This window comes from Passer montanus, unplaced genomic scaffold (genome assembly GCF_014805655.1).
Source record: "Passer montanus isolate IOZ18808 unplaced genomic scaffold, ASM1480565v1 scaffold8, whole genome shotgun sequence".
NCBI classification, from domain to species: Eukaryota; Metazoa; Chordata; class Aves; order Passeriformes; family Passeridae; genus Passer; species Passer montanus.
In genome coordinates, this window is record NW_024373256.1 from 11,108,034 (window position 1) to 11,134,258 (window position 26,225).

A 26,225-nucleotide genomic window follows, 5' to 3' on the forward strand; every position below is an offset into this window, starting at 1 on the left:
ACACTTCGCAGCGCCGCGGACACCTCGCCGGGGGAAGGGGAAGCGCCGGGCGCCGCCGGGCCCTGACTCCGGGTCTCCCGTCCCCCCCTCCCGGTCCCCTCCCCTCCGGCCCCCGGGGAAGCCGCCGCCCCCGGCCGGACCCTCCTCCCAGCCCCTTTTCCCCGACCGGGTGCCGCCGCCGAGATTGGGCGAATAGCGAGTAAATACGTGCGCGTCTCGCTGCCTCCGCCGGCGCCCCGCTCCCTACTCGCCGGAGCCCCGCCGCAGCCCCCCGAGCCGGGCGCCCAGTCCCGGCCGCTGCCGAGGCCCCGCCGCTCCTCCGCCCCTTCCCCTCCCGACACAGGCCCGCAGCCCCCCGCGGGAAAGGCCCAGCCCGCCGCCGCCGAGCCCCAGCCCCAGCCCGAGATGAACCACCATCAGCAGCAGCAGCAGCACCAGAAGCCCGGGGAGCAGCAGCTGAGCGAGCCCGAGGACATGGAGATGGAAGGTAAAGCCGGCCAGGGCCCGCGCCCTCAACTCCGCGGAGAGTTTCCCCCTCGCCCCTCTGCCCCGCTCCCGGGGCTCCCCCACCGCCGCGTCCCCCCGGGGCTCCTGGGCCGCTCTCCGCGGTAAACACGCTCTGCCCGGGCCGCTGCTGCTGCCCCGGCGCCTCCGGGGCGCGGGGAGCGCTGCTCGGCGGGGCTGCGGGGGCACGCCGGGGAAAGTTGCGGTGCGGGGCCGGGGGAGACGGCCCGGGGGGCTCCGCAGGAATTCGCACCGCGGGAGGGGGAGGGCGCAGGGGAAGCGCCGCTACAAAAGGAGCCCCGCGCCCCCGGACCCTCGCAGCCTCCCGGCGGGCGTGGGGCGAGCTGGGAGGGGGGCTCGGGGGTCCGGTCAAAGTAGTTGCCGTGATTCCGGGGCAGGGTTTTGCCTGGGGCGGGAGAAGGGGACGCGGCTGTGGCGGGGCTCCCCGGCGGGGCGGGCGGGGGGCTGCAGCCCTGCCCTGCCCGGCCGCTCATTGTATGCAGGCAGCTACGCTGCTCGCCATTTTTAATTAACCCTCCTCCGAGGGTTATTTACAGAACCCGCTGCCGGCCGGGCCTGCGCGGGTCGGCGGGCAGCGCTGGCCATGTGTAGCGCCTGCACAGCCCGCGGCCCGCATCCTGCACCGTCATGCAGTTGCGCTGGTTCCATAAAGGAGGCACTACGTTTGCATGTTCCCTACCCCCGTCCGGTGTAGTCTCCACTGGTGCCTTTAGCGGGGCCTTTTTTTTTTTTTCTCTTATTTCTCTTTTTTGCATTGTGGTGTTGTTTTTGCACGCCCTTCCCTCCTCTGAACAACACCTTCCATCTGAATTCAACGATGTAAAATTATTTTGGGCAAACGTACGGCAGGGTTTCGTTCCCAAAGGAAGGATGGCCACAGTGAGCTAGCTACTCGTACTGATTGACTTGGAGGTCAAAATCACCAACTACCTAAATATCTTTTAGAGCGCCTGGCTGTGAAGATGACAATTCTTACTCAGCCGTTTTAGTCAAGACTGACAGAAATATTTGCCAGCACAAGATATTTTGCTTGGAAACGGGACAGTCGACTTAGCAAATGTACCTTTCTGCTAAATAATAACGATTGAAATTGGGAGGAGTAAAGGTGTTTCGGTGGAAGTTTGTCACAGTGACTGTGAGATTGCATTTCAATATTAGAAGGTCATTACATAAAGTCTGGTTTATAGGTGTCTATTTCATACAATAATGGCTAAAACTTATTTATTACCTAAGTTACTCTTCAGTTCTGTTTTAGTAAAATCTCCAGAGTGATATTCTTTACAGTGGGACAAACATGTAAAAGGAGTTGATTCAAAATATACCTCCTGTTTGTATACATACAAGTATTAGTGTCTTGTGGCTTACAGTTTCCAGCAGATTGTTTGACAGTCATCTGCATTTAGTAATCTGCGTTTTCTCAGTGTCCTTTTTAAGTCCTTTAGAATATTGACTGTATTTACTGTGTTTATTTTGAATTTTGTGGGCTGGATGCTCTGCCATTCTGGGCTCACTGTGACACACTGGATATTTTTATGCAGTTTAAGGGTGTCCTGAACTTCTCTGGATTGCACCCCCTCTGCCACTGGGAATACAGGAGTCTAAAATACATGCAGAAATAACTGATGGTTGTGAAAATCATGCTGGTGGCCACCTCCACTGGAGGAAAGAGTCTCTGCACATGTCAACATAGTGACACTAAGAATACATCATTGTCTCAGAAATCTATTTGAATCTATTAGACCACACACAGCTGATTCCAAATGATATGACAAACTTGGTAATTTTTGAGACTTTACAGAACTGTCCATTTATGTAGAAACAAAACCAGAAAAGTTTAGCCTGTGGAGGTTTTTCCCATACTTGATTTTTCTTAGAGAAACATGTTAATTTTACTGGACTGCAGAGATCAGCTTATTGCTAACTTTTATTAAAAGTTGACATCATGGGTATGTATTAATTTAATGTGTAAAACAATGTTTGTCATCTTAATATATGGGTGTTAGTGCTTTCTTTAGAGATGTTTTCAAGCAGCGAGGAAAGGCTTAATAACATGTAGTTAGCTTAATTTTAACATGCACAGAGCAGTATTGGATGCCATTCTTCAGTGAGTGATCACATTAGATTTAGGAGGCATGTGAAGAATGCACAGCGGAAAATTGCACATCTTGATTTGAAATTACTTGAAGGTTTGCTTAGTCTGTGTACAGCTACACTAGATGAACAATTTTTTAAAGAGTGAAACAATTTTAGATGTAGTAATCGAAGTGTGGAATTAAACTCTTCAGGGTTGAATCAGATATGGTATTTTGAGTGTTTGTTCTCATGTCCCTATTTTTTCCTCTCCCCTTTCCCTTATGACTAATATACTCTTCCTTGGTGACCTTATGGGCACTGTGTAAATGAAAGTACTACTGGACAGGGCTTTTGGACTTCACAAGGGATGAAGACACTTGCTTTAGAAAGAAAACTTAATCTCTGCATCACGGAGGAGAGCAGCTGTGGTAAGGGCCAGGTACACGCTCAACAGCACTGGGGGATGCAGGCTCAGCTGCTTGCAGTGCTCACTGCAGTGCTGTGTGTTACTTGTCACCCCTCTGTGTATTTGGAGCTGTTACCCGTGGGTGTTAGCAGTCAGCTTTAGCCTTACTGGGGCTTGGCAGCACTGATATGTGGACAGAGAAACTTTAAATTTCAGGGCACGGTAGGGATTGTGTCCCTGTAGCTGCAGGCGGGTACTTCCAAAGCCAAGGGGACACTTGGACAGTGCAGTGTTTGCTGCTTCTGGCTGTCCCCTCATGTGCCACACCAGCAGCTGGGTTGCTGCACCTCCCTGGGACTATTGCAAACAGAAAGTGGGGGGTTAAGATGCAGTTCAGGTTGTTAATTGGGTTCCCCTTGCAGTCCCATTTAGTGTTGTGTGAATGTGGTGAGAGCATTGGGGCAGGAAGGATAAGCGGGGCAGCTTGAGGTAGCACAGGTGCCTGGCCAAATTCTGTCACTGGTCCTGCATTCTGTGTGCAGCCCTCATTTATTCACTGCTGCATAAGAGCATGTGATTCTGGCTGCCTTGGCTGCCTTTGGGCCGAAACAGAGTGGGAGTGTGCAGATGAGCCGTTGGTGCCTGGGTGTTAGATAAATTAACAGTTTGGGCTGGTGATTAGTAAATTATCCTGTGGAAATTTTGAAGAGTTTATTTGTATGCTAAATAAATTTAGTGGAAGAAATAAATAATAGTTTTTTTTCTGTACTGTAAGTAGGGTGTGTGGTTTGCTTTATCATGCATAGAATTAGGGCTCTAGCGTTGCTAGTGAGTTGCTCCAAAAAGTGTAATTGAATCCAAGTCTGATACTTTATATATGCTTCCTCTGTAACATCTTTTCACAAATGCGTGAGCTTCAAAGAACTCGGCTGCAGTTACATGTTGCATAGAGTTCTTTCATGAAAAGTCTCTCATTTGCAGCTTAATAACTGTAAGTTTCCCTTGTTTATAATTTGAATCTGGTTTTTTGTAGGTTCAGCCTCTGCCCATAGTTCCATAGGTACGTGTGTTTCTCATTAGGAAAGTTTCTTTCCTGAAGTAGCCAGCACAGGCTTAGCAACACAGTGTCACAGGCAGGGAACATGCAGTGTCTGGGAGTTCAGGTTGCACACTTGTGTCTTGTCCTTGTGTCAGCTCTGCGGCCTCTCAGGCAATGCCATCTTTTCAGTTTTCCCTTAGTTTGGGCAATTTAAAATTGAAACTTGAATTGCAGGTGAAATGATGCAACATACGTACAAAAAAACCCAGGGAAAACATGTCTGTGTGTATGTGCAAAGTTTAAAATCACACTATTTTGCTGTTTCCATGCAGCTGAAAGTTTGTGCTCCTTGCTCATTCCTGTTTTGCTCATTACTGACAGAATTTGCTAGATTTCAGACCCACTGTGGAATACTGGTCTCAAATACTTAACTTATTTTTGCCTGACTTCTGAATGCTTTCTTCCCTCTCATGTTTTGTCCTCATTAGTATTCTCAATTCCTGGCAATTTAATGTCATTTGCATATATAACCCAGTGTCTGCTTGCTTCTATGCCTTCCTCCTGAAGGCCTGTATTCCTCTTTTTCCCTGCATTCCTTTGCTGTCTTCTGTGTTGCTTTTAGCCAGGTGGTGATGAAATGGGGCTGTGTGTTTGAGAGGAGAATATGTAGACTAATTTCATTATACAGCTGTGGGTATCTGCTTGTTTATGTGTTCTTCCTGCCCCTTCCCCTCTCCCGTGTTTTCCATGAAATAGATGATGGTCAAATGAGTGAGTATAAAAATTGCTGATGCAGCAGACAAGGAGCAAAATTAGGTTAATTCTGGGGTTATACCTATTGCAAAGAACCAGGCCTGGCCTCTTGCAATAATGATCATGATTGGTAGCTCTGGAAACAGCTTGCTTGGCCTTGGGAGAAGATGTGCATTGGATCATTCTCAAGTAGCCACTACATGCCAAGCAGGGAAACAGCCTTGGTGGCTTCTGAAGACTGCAGACTCTGTCTGGGGTTCCTTCTGTGCATTCTCCATAAATCTCCACTGTGGATTCTCAGTAAGTTGTCAGATTTAGTAAACTCTCTGGGAAGAAGTGGAAATAGTGGGATAGTGGAAAATGTGTGCAAGCATCAGAGGGAAGTGCAGATCCCACACTCCTCAGGATGAGCTGTGTGTCTCAGACTTCCTTACGGCACTCCCGTTGTTCCACGCTGTTGACTGAATTCGGAAGTGGTAAAAACTGCTCCCCGGTGTTCCTAGGGAGTTAAACAAAGTCAAGTAGCAAGCTGTCAAGTTGTGAGAGGAGAAGCAATAAGAGCCCAAACTACTTTTAAAAAGCAGGTGAAGATAGCTGTTTAAAACTACCTGAATCGGTTTCATTGCTGCAAAGTAATTTATCACAAGAAAATCTAAACAGTGCATCCAGCCTGTAGCAGTTAAACCAGTTCAGCCAGTACATCTTGAATGACATCATCTGATATTTGGGGTAAGGGTGAAAATGAGCTGGTTTAAATCTTGTGAAGCATCCAATTCTTCTTGAATGATAATAAATTTAAAATAGGGCATTGTTTGCTTTAGTTTGTGCTTTCAGGTGCCTCAGATCCGTTGCTTTAGTTTGACTTTGTATCTTGGGGCTGTAGGGCTTAGGGCTGTTGATTGTGAAGGAGTAAAATACTGGGTGGCTTGCAATACAAGCTATTAGTAATCCATAGCAAGTATGCTTTTTCCCCTGAAATACATATGTATATTAATATATTCAAAATCTGCTACATACTGATTTGACATTTCCAGCAACAGGGTTAACAGTTATTTAAAAGTGTTCTGACAAGTAGAAGGGGGGTTGGAGATGAGCTATCTTATTTGTCAGGTTATTAAATATAGAGTGTTGTTTTCTGAAACATTTCCATTGGTCACTCTAATGTATTTTGCTGCAGTGGTTATAGCATTTTAATTTCCTATAGTAGCCAAAAGAGTGAAAGTGCACCTAATAAGTGGCAATGGCTGTAGCATAATCTGTGCATATTGTTGCAGACTTAGACTGCAACATTTTAGCATTTCTGTTAATCCATTTATTTTTCATCTTGCCTTGCTGATTGTAGTAAAACTATTTCTATAAGTTTAGAAACATCGAATAGTGTTTGAATGACTTGCCAGCAAAATGAAGAAGGGTCAGCTTGGAAATAGTGTCTTGTTCTAACTTTGATTTGCCTAGATTCCCTAGAAGGCTGAGATTTTTGTCCACTAGAAATAATTAGGCTTCTGGAAATTAGTAGATGCATTTTGAAAATACTATGCTGATTATTTCCAGTTTGGGGAAGACAGTGTTACTCTTACTGTAGTGTCTAAGAATCTTGGGGATTCTCTTCAGAACTTAAAAATACATTTGAAAATGTTTTATATTGGACTTGATATGGTCTGGAATATCACAATTTGATTGTCCATTGTAACAGCATGGGCATATTTGTTAGGCAAAATGTATTAAAAATATGGAGATTAAGTGACAAGTTTTGAGAAAATTTAAATTCCAAGCTGTAATCAATACAGCGTAGCTCAGTTAGTGTTTTTAATTGCTATTTGGCAGCTGTTTGAAACATTACCAAAATAAGTCATTCCTGACCCATATAATAGTGAAGATTTAAACAAAACCATCATGCTCTGTAGCATCAGATGTCTTAGGAGAACAGGATGTTCACTGTCTGCAAACCTGAGTTCTCCCTGACTGCAGCTGTAAAGTGAGCTCCAGAGTGATGCCACTCAGAGAAGGTGTGCCAGGAGCATCCTACTTAACTTGGGGAAGGAAAAACACTGTTCCCTCAGCCTGTTCTTGCATATGTGCTGGTGTGTGGATCTAGACAGGCTTCCAGGTGTCCTGAACAGCATCAGCTTTTCTGCAGCACAACCAGCCCCTCAGCTGGCACTCCAGAGCATATTGCAAGCCAGAGGAAGATGATGTGGATAGTGAGCTGGGATGTCATATGAGGAGAAAGTTCAAAATAGATATTTTTTTAACAGTACTGCAGTATTTTGAAGCCTAGGAGAGGTGATGAGTTTTTTTAATATAGTCACATCTCTTTGATATGAAACATAAAATTGCTGAGAAACAGAACTTGGAGCTTTATATGTTGTGTTAAGTGGTTTAGTGCACTCCAGTAGAACTGGATTTAAATGCAGAAATCTGTGAAAATTATTAAGGTCATTTTTCATAATTTCCCTTTTCCTAGTGTAAATAGCAAAGGATACGTAGGAGTATCACTGGTGTTCACTGAGCTCTATCTTGATCATCTGATGATTTCACAAAGCACAATGTAAGGGTGTTTTTTAAGAATATGGCATCTCCAGCTGTGCACGTGTGTTTTGATAAAGGTCTAAGGACAGTTTTGGTTTAGGGTTCTAAATGTGCTGTTACCCTAATACAACAAGTTGGATTAATTTCTGCCATGTTTTCAAAAAAAGGAATGGTTCTGCATTCCCACAACAGAGATTTTCCTCCCTGTGCATTTCAGTCTTTTCTAAATATTCCGGATACTGTTCAGCAGAACTTTGGTGGAGATTTTGATAAAGTGTGAGAGTACATTAAAATTTGGTGATGGTTTTAAACTGCAAATACAACTTAGGAGGTTAATATTCTTTCTAGTAAATAGATCAGACATTAGTGGTGTAAACTGATTTCATAAAATACACAGTGAATTAGAAAGGTACAGACATTACATCTATCTTTAGTAGATAAGGTAATAAATGATGTTATTTATTTTAATATATGACATTCAAGAAGGGAGAAATTACATTTTTGAGAAGAGAAACAGACTTTCCAATATAAGACCAACACATTTTTGTGGGAGGAAGCCACCCTCTCCAGGCACTGGGGCAGCTGTGCCACCCCCTCTTGTTGCCCCTGTGTGCAGCTGGGCCCTCATCCCTCAGCAGAGGAGGAGGATTTTGGGGAGGTGCTTTGAACTTCCCCATGTTCTGCACTTATCCCCCTGTGCTGGACCTGGTTGTTGCACTGGCAGAGGCTTGTATACCAGCAATATTGTATCCCAGTGTATTAGGGTCTAAAGGCTGGCCACCCTGTGCCTGGGATCTGTATTTCTGTTCACTGCTGTTCTGCCCATCAGCTGTGATAAGGGACCATGATGGAGCCAGTCCTACCAGGCTGCCTCAGCCCCTGTATGACTGTGCTCTTTAGTAGTGTGCAGTTTTTGGACAGTGACCTGTTGCATTTTTCAGTCTTGCCAGTCTCTGATTGCTGGAAAAGAATGAAGAGATTAAGAAATGTTTGGGGAGTGAACATTTTCTTTTATTTTTATTTTTTTCCTTCCTCTCCCATCTAAAAATGCATATTGTTTTAGTCAAAGTGGAATTCTGAATCCTGGTACAGGTCCATGGTGATTTCTGCATCATCTTTTGTTTTTTTTCAAGACCTGAGATCACTTCATTTGGAGGTTGGGCAGAACTTGGATTCTCCCTTCCTGCTTACAAATCCAGACAGTTCTCTTGATGCAGCTGCCTCTTTGCTGCTCACTAGTTGTGAAATGTGTCTCAGTTGCTTATAACCGGGTATTTCTGGTAACTGCAGTCAGGTAATAATTTTTAGGCACAAGTTTTCCTTCAGAGCATATCTTAATTCTTCCAATTAAATAAATGATTAATTTGTTTTTGTTACAGATGCAGCTGACAGGACACTCACATGCTGCTGTGTGGGTATAGAGGCTTCAGGTCCTAAGACAGTGTGAGGTCTACTTGTTGTAAAAGAAAATTTGCTTAAGCAGAGTCTGGGTGAACCTTTTATTGTTCATTAAATCAAGCTAAGGATTAGTTAGATTTCCTTCTCCCTTGGGAATAGCAAGGAACTGACCTCTTCTAAAGAATTTTTCACCTGGTTAAGTGTTAGTTGTTTAGTAATATCAAGGGGTGAACCTAATTCTAGAGAACAGGAGAAACTATTAGAAGCTGAACACAGAGATAACTCAAATGTGTCTGTATATGATATGAATTAAATAGTGGGTCACAAGGCACATGCAAAACCCTTCCTGCTAATTGCAATTAGAGTACTGGTGTTTCAGTTTTTGTCTGCTTTCCTCTCATTCTTCCTGTGTGGCTTTCACCTCCTCTATTTCAGTCTGACTGCTTCAAATACTTCTTGCACTCTGCATCAAAAAACCAGTCCCCTTAAAAACTAATATAACACTTTGTAGTATTTTTCTTGCCACAAAGGTAACCATAAGCTTAAGTGTTGGGTTTTTTTCTTTTTTTTCTTCTTTCTAAAAGTGTCCTTGTGGCTGAGGAATTAAAAATAAGCAACAGTAAAATCAACCCCAAATCTGCCAGAACTAAAAACTGACTAATGATTTCTTTAAAAGTAGTGAGTTCTGAAAGCTTCACCACAGAATTTTATAATAATTGGGGTTTTTTTTCAAATATTCAGTTTCATTCTGATTTAAAAATATTTCCTTATCCTCAGCAGGTTTGTCTTGTTTTTTCAACTTATTTTGTTCATCAGGCTCATGCTTTGACCTAATACCTGTGCCCTGGAGTGTGCCACCCAAAGCAGGAGAGAGGGCTGGTGTGGGAAGGATGTGGTCCTTGCAGGAAAGGATTCTTGTGGCTTCCCTCTGAAGGAGGGAAAGCTGTGCAGCTCCTTTGCTTATCAGCAGCGCTGTGCTGGGGAAACCCTCTTGGTTTTGATAATAGCACAGATTAATGGGAAGGTAATTAGGAAGTTGCACAAGAATGGATCTCGCAGTGCCTGTGTCAGTTGCCTGTTGATGAGCCATGGCTCTGCTGTGTCCCCTGGGCTGGGGATCAGGAGTCAGACCCTGGGGCTCTTCAGTCCCTGCAGCAGAGCAGGAGCTGAGCTGGCTCCGGGGCAGGGTGGGTGTGGAGGTGGGACAGCCTGTGGGCATTGCCACTGGAGAAAGGTCTGTGGAACCTCAGCATGTGTCTTCAGGCTTTTCAGCTCGGGATAAAAACACTTCAGCTTTGTTGGTCAGTGACCTCTCTTGCTGGATTAAGAAAACATTCCTACTAATTCTATAAGACCTTTGAGCATCCTGCAGTTACAATGAGCTGAGTGTGGTGAGAGCCCATGCCTCAAGTGATTCTCCTCGGTGTGTTTATGTGTTTGTTGTCTTTCAGATCATACATACCCCAGAATTGTGTAAATCTGTATTTCAGCTAATAATTAATAAATATTTAGATAATTTATGCCACCTTTGAAGAACAAAACTGAGGTCAAATCTAAGAATAGTTTGTGATTGCTTGAAGTAAAGCTTACTCAAAGTCTGAACATGAGCCATGGGAGCCTTACTTATCCAAATGTGTAAACTTGCTTTTGCTGGTGAAGTTGGACCAGTAGCACTGAATTCAACACAGACTGCATCTTGAAGGCCCATTTTGTTCAAGATGATGATGATTATTATTATTCTCACCTGGATTTGTTTAAATTAGTCCAGCAGAAGGCCACTTAGCAGGTGTGCATGCTTGACCTCCCTGGAGCCAGAGGCATCAAGCATCTCCCACGTCCAAGGAGTCTCTTGGCTGCTACAGTGTCAGGTGGCTGTGCAGCAGTACAGCTGAGAATAATGCCTGCAAGAAAGAGGAGCTTAACCCAAAATTGAGCACAAGCTGCACAGAAGGTCCTTGCTTTTGGTCTGGCCACCAGACTTCATGATATCAGATGACTTTTACATGCTGCTGGGAGCCAGGGGAAGAGTTGTGTCAATTCACTTCAACGTTGCTACAGAGAAGAGGTGTCTTCTAGACAGGGTTTTTGTCCTCTGTGCTTTCCTTTTTTCTCCTTGCTCATAGGGAGATGAATGAAGAGATCTGAATTTAAAATAAGGAAGTTATTTTGTGTTTATTTTTAACCTAGCTCAGTTCACTGGTCTGCTTTATTGTTTGGCCCCACAGACACGTGGGTCAACTGTACTCAGGAGGCAGGAGGACAAGAAGATTCTTAAGCCATTAATGGCTTCTAGAACTTGTTTTTAAACATACCCAAGACCCTTTGTTGGGCACCTGTCTCCCCCAAGAAATGCATTGCGGGGCCATAGCAAAGTTCCAAAGGTAGAAAATCCAGGTTTGCAGAGCTCTTGGTGCAGACACATGGTTTTACCATTATAAAAATTGGATGTTCAGATGCAAACCACTTCTGGGGATGAAGCGATTCCTATTACAGGTCTGCTTGTGCATGTCTTCATTTCTTTTACTTATTTTTTTTATTTTCTTCTCACAAGGGTATTCCTTGTTGCTTAATATAGTTTCTTGCATCTTCCAGCTTGGAGATACCTCTGAAGGGTCTTCTGTTTTTCCACCTGTATAAAGTGGGCTACTATTTTCTGATTCAAGTACACATTAAAAAGTCAAACAGTTACCTAATTAAAATTACAAATTTAAATAATAATATAAAATATAAATTTAAATAATAAATTAAATTAAATTATGATCTAAATGTATTTGTGGGAGTTTTAGTCTCCTGTCTAAGTTGTCTTTTCATGTGGGCTGAGAATTTCCAGCTTGCATTCAAACCTGGAGTTGGTGTTTCCTGCAGATGTGTGATCAGCCAAGGTTTCTGGCCAGTGTAATGGTACTAACTTAAACAGGGGACACTGATTTCTGGAAGGTGGTTGGATAATGAAGGTTTTTGGCAGGTGTGCTAGAAGCAGAGTTTCAGAGTTAACCTGATTCCTGATCTGGAAGGTTTGCAGAAGAAGATGCGTGAAATTTCTGTCATTTGGAATTCAGCTTGAAGTGTGCCTATTGCTATTAGCATCACATTCACAGGTTAAACCTAAGAAGGTAAAAGTGGCTTAGAACTGATGAGCTTAATGCTAGACATGGTCTAGTTAGCATAGCTGGAGCAAAATGTTGGCAGAGATTACCTGGGCTAATGCTAATTTTTGATCTCTCATTTTAATATACCTTGAAATGCACATTAACCACCTCAGAAGCATGCTTTATTAAATCAAAGGATGGGAGTACAATAGAAGTATTTAAAAATTTGGCAGCATACAGTTTTGTAAATAGATATTTGTGTTTTCTGGAGTAAGAAATTTTTTAAAGTAAGTGGAGTTGTTGAGCAATTACGGTTGATTTCTACCCTAAATATGGACCATTGCCTTCTGTGAGAAGCTAGTTAAACCCTTGGTGTTGTAAACCCACTGCTGGTAGTGTGCAATTTGATTTCTACATCATGCTCAGAAATTTGGGGGAGTTATTCATTTGGTAACTTGCTTCTCCAGTGGGGATGTACTGCAGCCCATAGCAGTCCTGTTCCTGTTCCTGACAGCACTTCCTTCCTGGGGAGCCATCTCCCAGCTGGGTGACCTGTTGGGATGACAGGACACTGCTCTGTGCCCCTGTGTTTCCCAGGTGAGGGTGCCCCAAAGGTAGAGGAAGGGCTGCCTGGGGAGGAGAAGCTTTGGAAAGGTGTAATTGCTCCCAGAAGAAAAGCTGTGCCCTCCCTCCTGGTCCAGTTCAGAAGGGCAGCTGGGAAGAATGCCCTGTTGTTGGCTGCAGCCTTGTCTGGGTGCTCCTTGCACTGAGCAGAGGAGAGGCTGGAGGGATACCTGCTCCTTTTTCCTGCTGCCACGGAGAAGGAAGATGGTGTGTTAGCTGCCTGCCAGGCAGGGAGTGGTGCCAGCACTCAGCTCACATGGAATTTTTACTGGTATATGTTCACTTCAGAAGTTCAGCTTATATTCAAAAGATAGCTGTATACTTGGCTGTGTTGAGTGGCCTTGAATTTTCTGGGAGCTGGAATGCTTTCCTCACCATACTGTTTTTCTTTCCCATGTTGATTCACTCACCAAGATCTGTAAGTCCTGTAGTGGTTAAATGTATGCAGCTGTCTCCTTGATCTGCAGGGAAATTTCTACTGTCTCTGTAATCTTCAGCAGTAGCAAAAGCTATTTTAAGATGCTGTTTTAATAGTAGTCCAGCACCTGAATATACCTGAATAATTTGATTTATGGCCTCCCCATATTGTTTAATTGCTCTCTGTGTTGTAAGATTTGGAAGAAAATACAAATTTCTGTAGATATGCCTCTTGTAGTGGTGAGAAATACCTTCTCCTTTCCACAGACTTCTACCAGCTCTTTGAGATGTGTTCTTTCAAGCAACGATAAATACAAGGATTGGAGTTAAGTTGTTGGAGCTATATTGAAGTGCATGTTACCATTTTAAAGACTTTGTGGAGCACCAGTGAGACAGCAGGAGCCAGCAGTGACAGGAACAGCTCTTGAGTGCACATCACGTACCTGCCATCTCTGTGCATCATGTACCTGCTGAGGTTTTCACTCATCCTCTCTGTATTTCTGAACAAAACTCAAAAACTGAAAACCCTTAATGCCCTAGAACGCCTGCTTTTCCTTTTGTTTCCCCCTGAAGATGAAGCATCATGAAGGTTCTGGACCTGTGTAAGCACAGATTCTGATTGTTGGATGGTGAGAAACTGTATTGCTGGCACTTGGACTGCTGATCCTGTTCAGGATCTGGCCAGACCAAGTTCACTAGTATTGAAATAAAATGTAGGGTCATTTCTTTGATCTCAGATATTTATGTAAATCAGGTATTACAATAATAGTGCCAGTAATACTAAAATAATCCTAAATTCTATAAATAATACCAATACTGCTCTTTCTGATTTAGTCCTCACTTTTACAGAACAGAAAGTGTGAAAGCTGTATCTCATTGAGCTAATCTGATTGCATAGTTGTTAAAAGTGATAACAAAAATCTCATGGAAACTCTTGTACATCCAGCAGACTTTTTTTCTAAAAAGAAGTCATAGTTGTCCCTAGAAGAGCAGTTGTAACATGCAGTTAATGCAGTGCTGTTGTGTAGCAGGAGTTTGTCACTCCATGCTGGCTCTTAACCTCAGTGCAGAGGGATGCCAGGATTCTGCTGGAGTGCTGGGGACCAGTGCCTTGAGTTTGTCTGCACATGTGCAAATGATGCATTTATTGGTAGATGTGGAATAATCTTTCCTCTTCCCCAGTAGCTGGAGCTGAGCATTCAAGTGGAAGTTCCCTGTACAGCTCAGCAGGGTGAGTTCAGCATTGTGCCTGAGAAGGAAGCTTGCAGGGACTGGGGGTGTGCTCAGACTTAAGGGGTGCTGGGTTGCATTAAGGCAGGGAATAAGCACTATTGGCATTGAAATCCTTACATTTGTAGCCTTTCTGTTTGCTTGAGAAATTTGTGGACTTGATTGCTAATGGGATTTGCAGAAAATAATGAAAATATTCTTCCTTCCAATTATAAACCCAAATTTGGCTGTGAATACTTGCATGTGTTAGGTATGATGGCAATAGCAAAAGTTAAAACCAGGTGCCTCTAAATTAATTGAAAGGTGTTTCTCATTGTTCTGGGGTCATTTATTCTGTGTCAGCACTTTGAAGTAAATATTTTAATTTTCAAAGAAGAGAGAGTGGCATTTGCAATGTTTTGAACACTGAAGGAGCACCTTTTTATCTTGCAGTGTGCAGCCCAGCAGTAGTGGTGTGGTGTTTTCCTGTGTGTGCAGCCTGGTCCTTGGGGTGCATTGCCTCTCTCCTGCAATTCAGCTGCAAGTGGCTTAAATCCCAGGGCCCTGCCTTGAGGAGGGCACGATGGGGAGATCCTACAGCTTGACAGAAGTTTCCTGATAAAATCCCAGAGATCTCTAGCATCCCACAGATTATCATCTAGGTGTTTAGTAAAATATCTTGTTTAGCCAGATTGTCCAAGTCAAAGTGAGCCAGAGATGTACTCCCCCTGTCCCTGTGTCTGTGTTTCTCTCTTTTTGGTCTTGTGGGGTTTCTTTGATCTTAAAGTTTGTTGAAAATGCATCAATAATAAAGCATCCACAGGGACATTAAAATACCTGAGCTTGGCCATATGTATGAACAGTGTATGTTTATTTTAACATTTTTATGGTCAAAAGATGTAATGGTGGGGAAAGGTACATCTGCTAGGTAGAAATCTAGACAATATGTTGTGTCTGATGGGGTTTGTGAACAAGCTTAAACAGGTAAAGACTCTCCTGTTACATGTGCACAGATAAATTTCCTGTTGTGTAGCTTAGCTGTTTGAAGTATGCCAGTGTTGTGTTACCACCCAGATAAACACAGCACTGCCACTTGTAACCACCTGGCTTCTGTAGGTAAAATAACTGAATATTCTTTGAAAAGGTTGGTTTGGTTCTTTTGCTGGTCTGAGAGCTGTGTCCCAGAGAGTAGCTTCTCCCTGATAACCCCCAGCAAAATAACCACTAAAGTAACCATTCTCTTTTCACTCCCTGTCTATTTTATCTTCGCCTTTTTAAAAATTGTCTTTTATATCTCTTCTTATTTTTTATTGCGAAGGCACAGTGTGTCTCTTCCTTTCTTTCAGAGAAAAAGTTTCCCCCTCCGGAAGGGATAACAGTTGCAGTTAAATTATTACTGTCTCAGTAATTCTTAAATCCTGCTCTAATTCTGATTTTGACCAGTAACATCTGGAGCTTGTTTGAGGTTTGGGTCAGACCTGACTGTAATGGCATTTAAATTGGAGCTCTCTGCTTCAGTTCAGTTAGTTTAATGAATAAAAAAAATTAGTCACTTTTCAGTGGAAAAACCTGCAAATAATGCACATTAATTGCAGATACTTTTTTTTTCGTACGTACTTCTATTTCTTCAGCAAGATCTCTTAAATCAAATCCTCTCTGCTTCTGAAAGAAGGAACATCCTTTTGGCTTCTTAATTGAATTTTTTTGGTGAAAAAGGTCTGGAGCTGAAGAAGTGCCAGGAATGACATACTAGACAGTTTGTGGTGTACCTCTGTGTTGGGGTTTATTTTTCTCTTCTCCCCTGTGACCCACTGCCATGCACTATCCCATGCTCACACCCCTTCAAGGAAAACTGTTCACAGTTTTAAAGTCGTAGAAAAAGAGGGGCAATGAGGATCCAGTAGTGAGGAAGACTGACCAAAAAAGTCTGCTTTTGTATGCTCCAAAGATATACTCCAAATAGTGAGAGCATTTGTGGGAGCAGGAAATGTGAATGGAGCAAAAAAAGTGCAAGTAGTGAGGGTTTCCGTCCCAGCTGTGTGTGAGGTTGTAGTGGCTGCTGATGACACAGACCACAAAACACTGCGTTATTAGGAGAGAAAAATACAGGGTGGGGAGTAAACTTAAGGGACTTAGTGTTGTCCTGAGACAAAGGAAGAATCATTCATCATCAACAGAATAAGGAATTTGAGATACAGCTTCATTTGGTGATGGTGTTTATACCAGCTTCTAGCCAGAGGCAAAGCAGGAAGGCACTAATTAATTTTGGAAGTCCTCAAAGTTTGCTTCAGATGAGTGGCACTAGCAGTGGAGTGAAAATAGAAGTAGTTGGGAAGATTTGCTGGAAAAAATAGAGTATTGAGTTTGGGAGTGTGTTTCTGGAATGAGGATGTTCTGCAAAATGTAAGAAAGATGTAATTCACTGAAGGGGACAGGCAGTAGCCAATGTCCTAAAATGTGTTTTCCAGTCTGTTTTGTTGCCTTTATGTTCTAAGAATAGTTGACCAGAAAGCTATTGAAATACTGTCTGAGGATTTGGCTCATGATAACAAAAAATAAATGTAATATGTAGTAAGAAAGTAAACATGCAACAAACATGTGAGTAGTGAAATACAATTTCCTCTTCAGAATGTATTTCTGGTGAAAAATGTGCTAATTATAATTGCTGCCACATGTGAAGTAACTAGGTTTCCCAAAGAAAAAGGAGAAGAATTTTGACCAACTTATTTTGTCTCCCTTTACAAGGGAAAACTAATTTGGATGATTATTTGGGATGGTGACACATCAGGGCATTACTGAGAGCACTAAAATATCCAAGAGCCCCGCCATATACAGTAAACTCCATCAGAAGCATCATTATCCCTCCACTCCTGTCATTTGGTTGCTCTTTAAAATGAAATGAAAATAAAATTACATAGGTGTGAGGTCTTTTTTCTTGAAGACATCTCTCAAATTTCTGTTTTTGAAATAGTTGTTTGCATAAACCATGTAGTTTTGAAGTTTGCAGCTGCAGTTGTTACTGTATGAGGTACAGGGTTCAAGAAGCTCTGTCTGTGATGAGGTTCTAAAAGATTGCTGGTTTAGAGGTGTTCCAGTGTATATCAGTAGGTTCTTCTTTATTCTTGTTTGTATTACAAGTTGCTCAGGTTTGCAGATCTGAATTTGGCTGTTCACAGCTAATGTGCCTGTGGAGTACACAGCAGTTTCTTTGCCTCGTGGATTTCAGTGTGTTTGTGTTAGGATTTGGAAAAGCAGGTTAGCCTCAAAATCTGTATATGGCTGGGTCTGTATGCTGTTTTCTCTAGAATACAGAGTATAACTTCATTCCTGATTCTGATTGCTTAACTAATAGGCCTGGGGAAGCAGGGACTTGGTTGCTGGTCCCACGGCAGCCTGTTGGCACCAGAACAGCTGGTTGGCTATTTAACACTGAATAGTTAAACAGGAAAAGCTTTCTCAGTCACTTAAAAGTTTTCTTTTGTTTTCAGTAAGAAAAGAATGCGACTTAAAATTGCTGACAAAGAAAAAGTGATAAAATTGTCAGTAGAGTGCTTAACTGAGGATTATAAAGTTCCTGTTCTGCATTCTTTTAAGAATTCCATGGTAAATAGTGGAGAGTGACACCCGAGATTCCATACAAAACAGTTTTTCAGCTGTGTTATTTGTTTGAAGAAAGTTGTTCTCCATATAGGCAGTTTTAAATAATTAACACTGTTTAGTGCTAATTTTGGTGTCTGCTAACATTTGGATGTTTTCAGTACAGTAACTTTCATCTTCAAAGCAGTGAAGTGAAGCTGATCTTCAGAACATTTTACAACAATAATCAGCTCTTTCTTACAGCCTAAGTAATAATTTTCTTGCATTAACACTTAGGGGTAGAAGGGTTGCTGTCAGAATGCAAAGGGAAAATAAAGGTTAAATCTTAGTTAAAACTAATACTGAAGAAGGTGTAAACTGCTTTGGGATTTAATGATTCTGTGTTAGAGACTGAGGAAAACTCTTGAATCAATGCTTAAGGCTTCTAAAATTGTTTTAATGATTGCTAGTGTTCATGCTACAAAGCAGAAGAAAGCAGCCACCTGGCAGATGATTCAGTAGATTAAGGCTGGCCAGAAATTTAGTGGTTGAAGTTTCTTGGGAGCGTCTAGACCCCAAAAATCTTCATGGAGACTCCAGTCAAAAGGGGACACTGATGGAGGGAAGGGGATTTCCAAATGGGAGCAGGATGGGGTAAACCACCCCACAGTCTCTGCTCCCTGGGGCACCAGGGCTGAGCCCTTTTCGTATTCAAGGCAGGGACATCTCCAAATCTCCCATCCCAGCTGGGCACCCCTTCCATGCACAGTCATTCTGTGTTTGTCCTCTTTGGTCAGGGAAGCTTTTGTAGGACATGGCAGAGTGCTGACAGGTGAGGCTGGAAAATTGAGCATATTGAGGAGCAATCTCACAAGCTCCTGGGAACCATGTCTTTTAGGAATTTAGGAAACTAGTGGAGAATAGAGCTCTGAAATCTATGTCTTAGAGAACAAGAAAGCAGCTTCTTTCCCAGATCATCCCGTTTGAAAAAAGGAACATTTTTTGTTTTGCTCATTTTGCAGTTGTTAATTTTAGATGAGAGCGTAATTACTTCTTGTTAATCACATCGAAAACAAACGTTAAAATTAACCCATAGTGTAGATTTTTTTTTTTTGTAGTAGGAATCTCTTAAAATCATGGTTTACTATTATGCGTGAAATGTATCTGTTATTAAACACAGTGAAAACTGAATTTCAGTAGAAAAGAATGATTTTGTTAGCAGTGCTCCCTGTATGGCTGGCAGGAAGCAGTAAATGTTCCTGTGTTACCAGGCTGTGCACGTGTGCATGTGTATCAGTTCACATAAAGGACTTAACAAAGCAACCTCAAACCTCAGGCCTTGAATGGTTTAATTGTTGTTGTCGTTTTCCCCACGGTTAATCTACACTTGTAAAAGCGACCCTGGTGTGAGGTTAGGATTTATCAGCACCGGGCACCCCACACTAATTGGTTCAGCTCTGCCTTCACTGCTGAGGTGCTTCTTCAGAGCAGAGCTGCTCGGAGCAGTTCCTGCTCAGACCAGGAGGAAACACACCTGGGTGTGTGGGGCTGATCCTGCTCCCAGCCCTGGATGCTTCTCCACAACTGGGAATGGTTTTCCTGAAGTGGAAGAGAAGTATGACTTGGGCCTGCTCTTTGTTTTGGATGAAAAGTGCCAAACACTTTGGCAATAGGCATTTCTTTTTTACAGTAAAGTTTTATAGATTCTGCAGAACTGTTCTCAGTCAAGAATTTTGGGTTTTTTCCATACGTGGCTAGTAACAGGGTTTTTTTTGTATGAATGTTCTAAAGTTCCTTATGGAAACCCTGAATATTTGCATAAGATTAGCCAGCCTGATTGAGCAAAAATTGTTTAACCTGGTGTATTGGGGTCTGTGAGTGGCAGATGCTGATGTTAACCATGAGTGCAGGGAGGGATGGCAGAGTTCCTTTGCTGCTGTGCACACCCCGAGGGTGTCTGAGCCTGGCCACGCTGCCTCTGTACCTTTTCACTGCTCCTCATAGAATCTTCTTCCATTCACTGCATCGCCTTTGGAAGTGAACTGGGAATAATAAAAGCTTTGTGTAAGTTCACTGTGCTGCTGCCTTTTGAGCACTGAGTGCAGCCTGGTTAACAGCCTTGCTTCCCTCCTCCATCTTGAAAAGATGTAGGATAAGTAAAGAAGTTACAACAAGGAAAAGAAAGATGGTACAAGGTATCAAGTGGCTGTTTAGAGGTAATGTCTGAGTAGACTAGGAAGGGTCCTGGATAACTGAGGAAAGAAGCGCTAAAAGTCTGGAGAACAGATATTGTTTCTTTAAACTTGCATTCTGGTAATTTAGTATGAAGTTCCTTGTGTGTTATAAGTAGTAGAAAATTCTGTATCCCCCTCTACTCATGAAGAAGCCAAACCAGCACACATGAGTCTTGATTTACAGTTCTTCTGTATAAACAATACCTTTCTGCTTCCATATTGCATCTCAGATTGCTCTGGTACTCATTTCTCTGTGCTAAGTAGAGCCTGTAGTGGTTCTTGGTTGCAGAAGCTACTACCCCAAGGAAAATGTAATCAGGTACTGTGCTACTGAGATCTTCCAGTTGTGTGTCCCAGCTGGGCAGGGTGCATCCAGTGGCATGGCAGAGATCACCACTCCTTGTCCTCAGGGACACAGTGTTTGCATTTCTCTGGATTTGCCATGGGACTAACTGATGAACTTTGGAGATGCTTTGGCCAGGGATTTCAGGCTGCTTTGCTGTAACAGCCACCTCTGAAGCACATTCCATAGTTATCCTCAAAGGAGTACTTTCTTGTGAGTGTATTTGATGTTGACTCCTTTACTGTGCAGCAAAGAAGCCTGGATTTAAGCTTGTTTGTGTTGTCAGGTGAGAAAGAAATATGATTAACTGTGCTTGCCTGCTTTTTCACAGTTTATATAGTTTTTAATGTTATTTTCCTGAATCTGATTTATTTGCTTTTCCCTCTTCTCACCAGAGCCTAATCTAGAACTACCAGCTACCTGCAACCACTGAGTCAGATTCTGTGAGCCTGGAATACCTTATGTATCTGTCCATTTCTCTGCACAGCTGGGAGCATAAGGAAGCAGAGGGAAACAAGATCAGTCTTAGCAAATCTCCAATGATAAAGGAAGACCTTTAAAAGCATTACTGAAAATAACAGGAAGAAGTGCTGGAGGTGTAGATCCCTAAATGTGAGGGGTTTGGACATATTGCACAGTTTCTGTGGCTTGGAGTGATCTTTTCTCTTAAAAGATAAATTAAAAGATGGGGCTAAAGTAGGTGATTTATATTTTTGTTCCTAGCACCTATAAAATTAATTCCAGTGCAAATCCATATTGTTATCCAATGTTGTTCTTTACTAGGAAATTAATTTTGCTTTTAAACTGCAATATGGACAGATCAACAGTGTTTCAACAGTTTAAAAATCATGTCACTATTAGGAAAATAAAGTCAAGCTACTTTCCTGTGCTACTGCTAGCGTGAGCAAAACTCAGCGTGCTCCAAGGCTGAGTTCAGGAGTGAGCAGAACAATTGGCATTTGCTGTAAGGATGAATCTGGTCTCAAAACAGAGTTACAGAATCTGAATTGTGATGAATAATATTTTGACTCTGTAGCAAAGTTACTGCGCAGAAGCAGTGTACCTTCAGAGCTGGTTTGGGCAAGTGGTGTGTGTGATCATACCCATGTAAGGCAATGTTTTGTGCTACTGGTAAATGTGCAAAACCTTTTTGCTGCTTAAGCATATGGTGAGTGTTCAGTTATTGTATTTAATTGAATACATGTACCCCAAGACTCTCTGAGGCTGTGGGTTGCTCTCATCCAAAATGATATAGGAGTGAGTTCTGCGAAATTTATGTATCTGAGTAATAAAAATTGTGCTGGTCTAGGTGGTGGAGGTGTGTGCTTTTCTGGACTTCCACAAGGAAAGAGGGAGGTGCTAATGGGAGCAGAATCACTAATTGCATCGTGTGCTTGTATTATTATCCAAATACACGCATTTTAATTGCTTTTTAATTGTCTGTTTTAAACACACCAAGAACATGTCCACAGCACTGTAGCATGCTGGGTATAGTGTCATATAAATGTAAATACTCTCTGGCCCTTGGACTGTCCTGGCTCCAGCTGAGGCTGCATCCTTTTCTTCCCTCTTCCAGAACTTCTTTCCGTGAGCAGTTTTGCAGCCTCTCTAATGATGGCATAGATGGTAGCTTTTACTGTTGCAGTAGAGAAAGCTATTACTTAGTAGAGCAGCAAAACATAAAGAGGGGTGTGATACTGGAAAAACACATTGTTCAGGGTGTGTTCGGTGGGTTGGGACCGAGTGCCCGACCCGCAGCAGAGATGTAATCACGCTGCCATCTCTGGAATGTGCAGAGACAAGACGTGACGGGTTGGGAAGTTGCTTCTGTAGCCTTGCTGCTCTAGATACAGCAAGGAGAAGGTAGTGCAAGTCCAGGAGCTGCTGCCATAATAGGTCATGACACTTCTGATGTTTTGGCCTTTCCTGATCATGGAGGAAAATAATTTATCTTGTCAACTGTTCTAGTTACTGCTTTTGAGTATTACAGGATAGCCAGAAGCAGTCTTGCTGCCTTTCTTCCTGATCTGATAGTGTTCTAGAAGCACAACCTAAGCTAAAAAAACTCTTCAGACTAGAAAAGGGACTGTGAAAGATTTTTCAGCAGACCTTCTCTGGTCCCGATGACTGCCAAGAGGTTGTGACACTGTACAGTGCATAAAAGCCAGGATAGTGAGACAGGCAGGTTGATATCTTCTGCTAAATAATTTCACTGTGCCGAAGAAAATCTTATGCCAATGCTGCTGTCTACCCCAGTATTAAACACCTGGGGCTTAAAAAACTTTTGAGAAATCCTTTCAAATATGAAGGCTGCCCATACACACTCTTCACCAAGAGCATGAAGCTGTAATTTTGTTGGATAATTATGGGTGTGTTGTTAGTGTCCAAACTGAACTCTGGTTCATGCAGTCTTTCATCTGACACTGAATTATTAATAAAGCAAAGGGTTAAACTGCTGAAAGCAGGTAATTTAGTCACTCTTGGTATCAGTAAATTTTTGGGGTTACTTCAGTGGCAGCTTAAAGTCCACTGAGTAGTTGTATTGATAATACTCTAAATGCTTTTTATGTGTCAGTAGGAAGTTAATCACATTTTAAAGACATTTTAAGAGTTTTGTTTTGTAAAGTGCCATCAGACTGCTCCTGTCTTTGAAGATCAGCAGATAATAAGTTGCTGCAGCAAACTGCTTAGTTATAGAGCAGGTTCTGAGTAGGCTATTTGTTCTCAGCTATTTTTCTGTCCACAAAGTTACATTGTACCTCCCATGTATTTTCCCATGAAGATAACTGTATCAGTGGGATGAAGCTTCTGATACTATTTACCTTACAGACTGATGGTGTTCAGGGGCATCTTAGAGTGTAACTGCTTTGTTTTATCTAAGAATAGAATAATCATGTACTCTATTAATACAATTTTGTTCCCATTCATTAGTTACATTGGCGCAGTTAGAAACCAGTCTGGCCATCCTGTGCTTTGTCAAAATGTCCTTTTTGGCCAGGCAGAGCCAGTGATGGGAATGCAAGGCAGCAGCAGCATAATGATTGATCAGTGTAATAATAAGTGGTGGCTGCAGTGTTGTTACTGTCTGTCTAGTCATTGCTACATATTCCGTGGGCATGGCAGAGATGAGTCTGCTTCCAGGAAGTTGTCCCATCCCAGTTCTTCATTCGCTGTCTTGTGTAACATCATCTTCTTCTGTGGGAGACTTGCAATTCCCAGTAATAATGCAATAATTACTTGTTTCAGATGACAGTTAGAGAGCAAGAGACTTCCATATAATACTATTTATTTTTTATTTATTTTTTCAATATTTAACATTGGCTACTTGCTCTTTAGAAAATAAATGTCTTTTCTCCTTTCCTTCTAAATGTAATAGAGCAAATTTTGAAAGGATTGAAGATCTTTAAACCTTATTTCCCTAGCTGGAAGCCCCCTCTCTTCCTATGCCCCTAATACCTTTTCCCCTTAGTCTGTAAGCTTGGCTCTGCCTCCTGATGCTTCTCTGGAGGCTTTTTCCCTTTAAGACTTAGACATTGTCCTTCACTGTACCTGTTAAGGTGCATACATTTCTAGATACACCTTTTGACCTGATCAAGTAATGAACCATGAAAAAAGAAAAATAATAAATGAAACCAAAGTTTTACTAATGAGAGAATTAACTTTTTTAACTAAGACAAATTACCTAATATTTACAAGTAATGGAAAGATCCATGACAGCAGTTATCTACATCTTGATCCACAGGATCATGGGGGTTTGTGTACTTCTCTTGTCCCTCCTTCCATTCTTCTGGCCAAACTAATCTCAGTCTCTGTTACTGTTCGATAAGTTTGAAATGTTTTAGGTGAATTGGTTTATTTTTGGATGCCTTTTGAAAGGCAGCCACAGTTCAGAAATTGCTTGATTCCTCTTCAGATTTTTCATTATAGCAACCTAGGACTGTCTTGAAAATATGAAACTGTGTAGAATGCTTTTCATTTAATTCCTTTTCTCTTGAGTCCCTTTGTGAAATAAGTGGTGTTTGTATTTTAACTGCAGGTAGGGATTAGAGGCCAAATAGTTTCTCTTGCTTTGGAAAAGCTGAATTCTTTCAGAGCAAGTGAGGAGAAATTTTTGTCAGAACACTTCTAGTAGTTCAAAGATTGACTACTGTAAATGAATTCCATTCAGATCAGGGAGTTGGGAGCTTGTTTGGCTAATTTCGGCATGTGTGGTTGTTTTGGTTTTATTTTTTGGCTTGGGTATTTGGTTTTTTTGTTTGGTTTTTGTTTGTTCTTTTTAAACCCTGCCCTCCTGGGAGCCAGTCTATTCATCTGGCTTTCAGAGCAATGGTTTCCAAACCTCGGGAGAAGCAAGCTGCTGGAATCCAAAAGTTTTCCTGTGAGCTGTTAGAGCCACATGAAATCCATCCCACGGGAGTGCCTGCAGCCCCCTTGCAGCCATGGTCTGGGCAATCTGTGCTCCGGAGTTGTGAAGTAACCTTGGCATTGTTACTTCCAGCTCAAGGCAGTATTTGTTCATCCTCTTCTTCACATTTTTCAAACTTTCTTGTTTGCTTTCAAGAAGTAATATTATTGCTTTTTGTTTGAGTCTTTTGAGTGTCCTCTTTGCACCACCACAGTTTGGTAACTGCTTTGGAAAGTGTGGCATTTACTGCTTGCTTTAGGAATTTCTCAGTTATGTATTTTGATATGCTCCCAATACCTACAATAGCAAGGATCAATTTGGGGATTCAAGAGGTGATATTTATTATAGCATTTGAAATCACAGAATGTTTATTCATTATGATTTCTAGTAGTGATGATTTCTTAATTTTTTTAGCTTGTGTGCTATTATGTATGTCAGGCTGGTATTTTAAACTACACACTGAGGTAAACTTTTAGATATTGATTTATTTAAAATACTGACATATTTAAAAAATAATTTTAAAAAACTTTTGAAGGGATTGTGCTTTGTTCCACAATAGAGGAGATGTTCTGTAGTGAGTACAGAGGACCATGGCTCTGCTGGGCTGCTCTAAGGGGTGTGGCAGCTTCCAGTCCTGACACTGAGATGCAAAGCTAGACCTGGACTGTGTGTTGAGCATGCAGTGGATATCCTTGATGCTGATGTAGGTTGACTGCTACAGCATGGATTTTGCTCATGTGCATTCTCTGACTTTATTCTTATCTCCTGCCACCTGATATTTTTGCTCAGTAAGTCCTTTCCCCAGTGTTTACTGCAGGTTCACTCATACACTGGAATTCACACACACACCCCTTTATCATATCTGTCTACAGTGTTGTATTTGTATTTTTAAAAAATTGCCCTTTTAAAACTTCCATGAAGGATTTGATTCTGGAATGTCCATTTAGTCCAGCAGAAGAGGAGAAAGTTGTGTTGTTTTCTGCTTTCCCCCACTAAAAGCAAGACCCTGGATGTGAAAGATCATGGCATTCTTCAAGCCGCTGCCAGCAGTGAATGACTGACTCCCTTCATGCTGCTGAAATGCCCTTGGTGCAGCTCCCTGCTCGTTTTGGGGTTGCTGTGGCACTGCTGCCTGGAGAGCTGTGCTTGCTGTGTGCAGGGACTGTCCCAGCCCTGGTCCCAGCGATTTCCAGCCTGAGGCGGATGTGTGTGATAACTGTAACCAAGTCTTTAGTATCACTGTTACTCCTCCGCTGTGGTCTCCTTAACCTCAAAAGGAAACAAATGTTTCATACCCTGCTGCCGACACTGCTTCAGTTTCTCCTCTGTGGCTGCCAGCTCCAAAAGCTAATGACAGACATTGTGGATAAGCTTTCAGACTTTGACTGTGGCTGTGATGTGAGTCACGACTGAAAGCTCAGTGAAGTTATAGCTCGCCGTCGTCATTGTTAAATAGAGGCAATTTCTGCAGTAGTGGAATTGCTGTGCTTGTGCAGTCATTCTGTAGCTTTTGGCCACACGTGACTGTAAACACGTGTTAGTGCTGAGCAACATGTCCTGCAGCTTAGGGACAGAGCACTCTGCACTGCTTCTCTCTTAGAACTG

At 42.3% G+C, this 26,225-nt stretch overlaps 1 protein-coding gene across 2 annotated transcripts in view; it reads left to right on the forward strand.

The window, feature by feature from the left end:
* Window positions 1–8: 8 nt before the first annotated feature.
* The window catches only part of USP7 (ubiquitin specific peptidase 7), a 70,988-nt gene continuing 44,771 nt past the window's right edge, over window positions 9–26,225 (forward strand). The window contains exon 1 of one of the 2 annotated variants that reach the window (XM_039731826.1): window positions 9–487. In XM_039731826.1, coding sequence (XP_039587760.1) covers window positions 406–487 — 82 coding nt within the window. In that variant the 5' untranslated portion in view covers window positions 9–405. The remainder of the gene's footprint in view (window positions 488–26,225) is intronic. The other variant, XM_039731827.1, reaches the window with a different exon arrangement.